We start from the raw sequence: 2,415 nt of genomic DNA, 5'->3' as shown, positions 1-2,415 counted from the left end.
CTAAGATATGTAAATAAATAATACTACGTATAAATGATAAATTTCTAGAAAAAAATCCCATAGAATGCAGCATGGAAAAGAGACTGATAACTACCAATAGCAACCACAGTTCCTAAGATAGAGAATAATTAATAAGTATATATTAAATAAATGAAAGATTAAATAGCTCATCAAATTTATTGTTTCTATTATGCTTCCCATGTTTAGAAAACTTCCCTAAAGTTGAGCCCAAAATGGAATTCAAAGAATACTTGTCTCAAAATGTAATTTAGGAAAAGGTACACTACAAACAATATTAGATATTCACAATAACCCTATGAAGCGGGTGTCACTGATCCTGGTTTACAGTTGAATAAACGAATGCTGAGAGGTAACGTCTCAACTAACAAAAAAATTATAAAACTGGGCCTCACACCCTTTTTTTTTGAGTTAAAGCTATGTTTATTCATCATGAGTTAAACACAATATATTTACATGTTCTAATCTTGATGGGCATTTGAATTGTTTGCTCTTCTAAAGGGTGTTCACCGGAACTTTATGTTCATTGTTTTTCTGTAGTGCATACATACAAAGGAGTGAAATTGATGGGTCATAGTATGATTGCAAAACTCTTTCCCCAAGTGGTTGTAGAAATTTATTCTCCTACAACAACAAACAAATTGCTCATCTTGCTTTACATCCTCGCCAACATCTGGCATTTTCTGACCTTAATTTTTTTACCAATCTTCTGAGTGTGGATAATATCTGATTAATATAGATAGTTAAAAATTTGTTCATATGCCTGTAGACTATTTATTGCTCTTTTTGAAATTTACTGTTCAAGTATTTGCTCATTTTTCCAATATTATTTTCAGACCCATTTCTGTGTAACTACAGAACCAATCGTTTTCTCACCACACCTTCCTATCTCAATGTGAACAGAATGTTTTGTTAATAGACGAGGATCTAAAGAGGATCAGCTTACCAGGTGCCATGCATCTTGGGATGGTTGACCACAGAGAAGCAGTCAACCAGAAAGTACTTTTTTCCAGGATTGGATATTTCCTGGTCTCAGTACGTGCATTTGTTAATACCCACCAGACCTCTTTACCGCCTCAGCAGCAGTGGAGACCCTTCTATTCCACAGCACCTCAAATGACTCAAACCTACCCTTTTGTCTGTCCCAGACTGCCTAATTTGTTACTGTCCTCTTTCTTAATTTCATTATATATTGGATGATTTTCCAATTATAACATTGTTATGAAGATCAAGAGAAATGATATTTGTGAAAGTGACATGTGTTATCAGTTGTTTCCCAAATGTTATGTACAATTAAGGATTGATCTCAAGGAAGACACATTGTTACAAAAAATTATGACTCAGCACTAGTTTCCTTAAGTCCTTTCACTATGGTTCAGCATTCACTGTGGTCTGTCTCCATTCATGAAAAAAGACATGTAAGAGTGTGATCATTCTGTCCAATGATAGTAAAATTACACAATCCAATTCTCGCACAGAAAGGATTGGCCTCAATGAGCCTGCAAGTGGCCCATTTATGATAAAGAACTTGAATGTGATTTTATTAAAACAAAGTGAACATCTATTGTTCTGCCTTAATTACATGTTAAGATGGGAGAAGGGAGTATCACCAAAAAAAAATAATAATAATCTGTAATTGGCCAAATTTTTACTCATTCAAAAAACATGAGTTGAGCATCAGCTCTTCATCAGAGACTATGCTATGGTGATAATAATAAAATGATGAAAAAACATGGTTCCTTTCTTTAAGATCTTCTTGGAATAGTAGAAGAAAGAGTGCATGTACATATAATTATAGTACCATGTTATAAATACAATGACAAAATTGTAAATCCATGTGTGAGCCATAATGTTTTCCCAACACAGCCTGAATGCTATTAGAGAAACCCAGCTGGAGGAAGTGACGTTGAAGTTAAGTCTTAAATGGAGATAAAGGAAAGTGTGGAAGGAAACCCGGACCTGGATAGCAAGAAAGTCCATTAATTGTTCCATAAAAATATCTTAGTTACATAAAAAGATTAACACTCAAAAAAAAAAAAAAAACTTGTTTAATCAAATTACTAATTCTATTATGCTATAAACTTGATAGAAATCAGTCATATATATGTCAAGCAACAGTAACTGAAACAGACGTGTAAGCAATGCCTTNAAAAAAAAAAAAAGGACCACTTAGAAGTGCCCCCACAACAAATAAATACTCAACTGAGAAGCAGCATGCATGAATTGAATTCTTACTTAACTCAATTTCCAGAAATAGCCACAGCTCCTGTTTAAACCCAAAGGAGTAGAAGTGTGAAGGTATTTTGTGTACCAAAGACAAAGAAATGAAAATAATTAGTGAACAAGATGAATGATGACTACAAAAATGAGAATTTTTATAATCAAATTTTATGTGTT

General features: G+C 33.3%; 1 protein-coding gene across 1 annotated transcript in view; it reads right to left on the bottom strand.

The window, feature by feature from the left end:
- Positions 1–2,125: 2,125 nt before the first annotated feature.
- LOC103610553 (olfactory receptor 5M8-like) overlaps positions 2,126–2,415 on the bottom strand; it is a 2,266-nt gene continuing 1,976 nt past the window's right edge. Inside the window, exon 2 of the mRNA XM_008594704.1 lies at positions 2,126–2,163. Within this exon, the coding sequence (XP_008592926.1) occupies positions 2,126–2,163 (38 nt within the window). The remainder of the gene's footprint in view (positions 2,164–2,415) is intronic.

Source organism: Galeopterus variegatus, unplaced genomic scaffold, assembly GCF_000696425.1.
Source record: "Galeopterus variegatus unplaced genomic scaffold, G_variegatus-3.0.2 Scaffold11303, whole genome shotgun sequence".
Taxonomy (NCBI): Eukaryota; Metazoa; Chordata; class Mammalia; order Dermoptera; family Cynocephalidae; genus Galeopterus; species Galeopterus variegatus.
The sequence above is the reverse complement of the archived record's forward strand: the minus strand, read 5'-3'. Positions and strand labels throughout refer to the sequence as shown.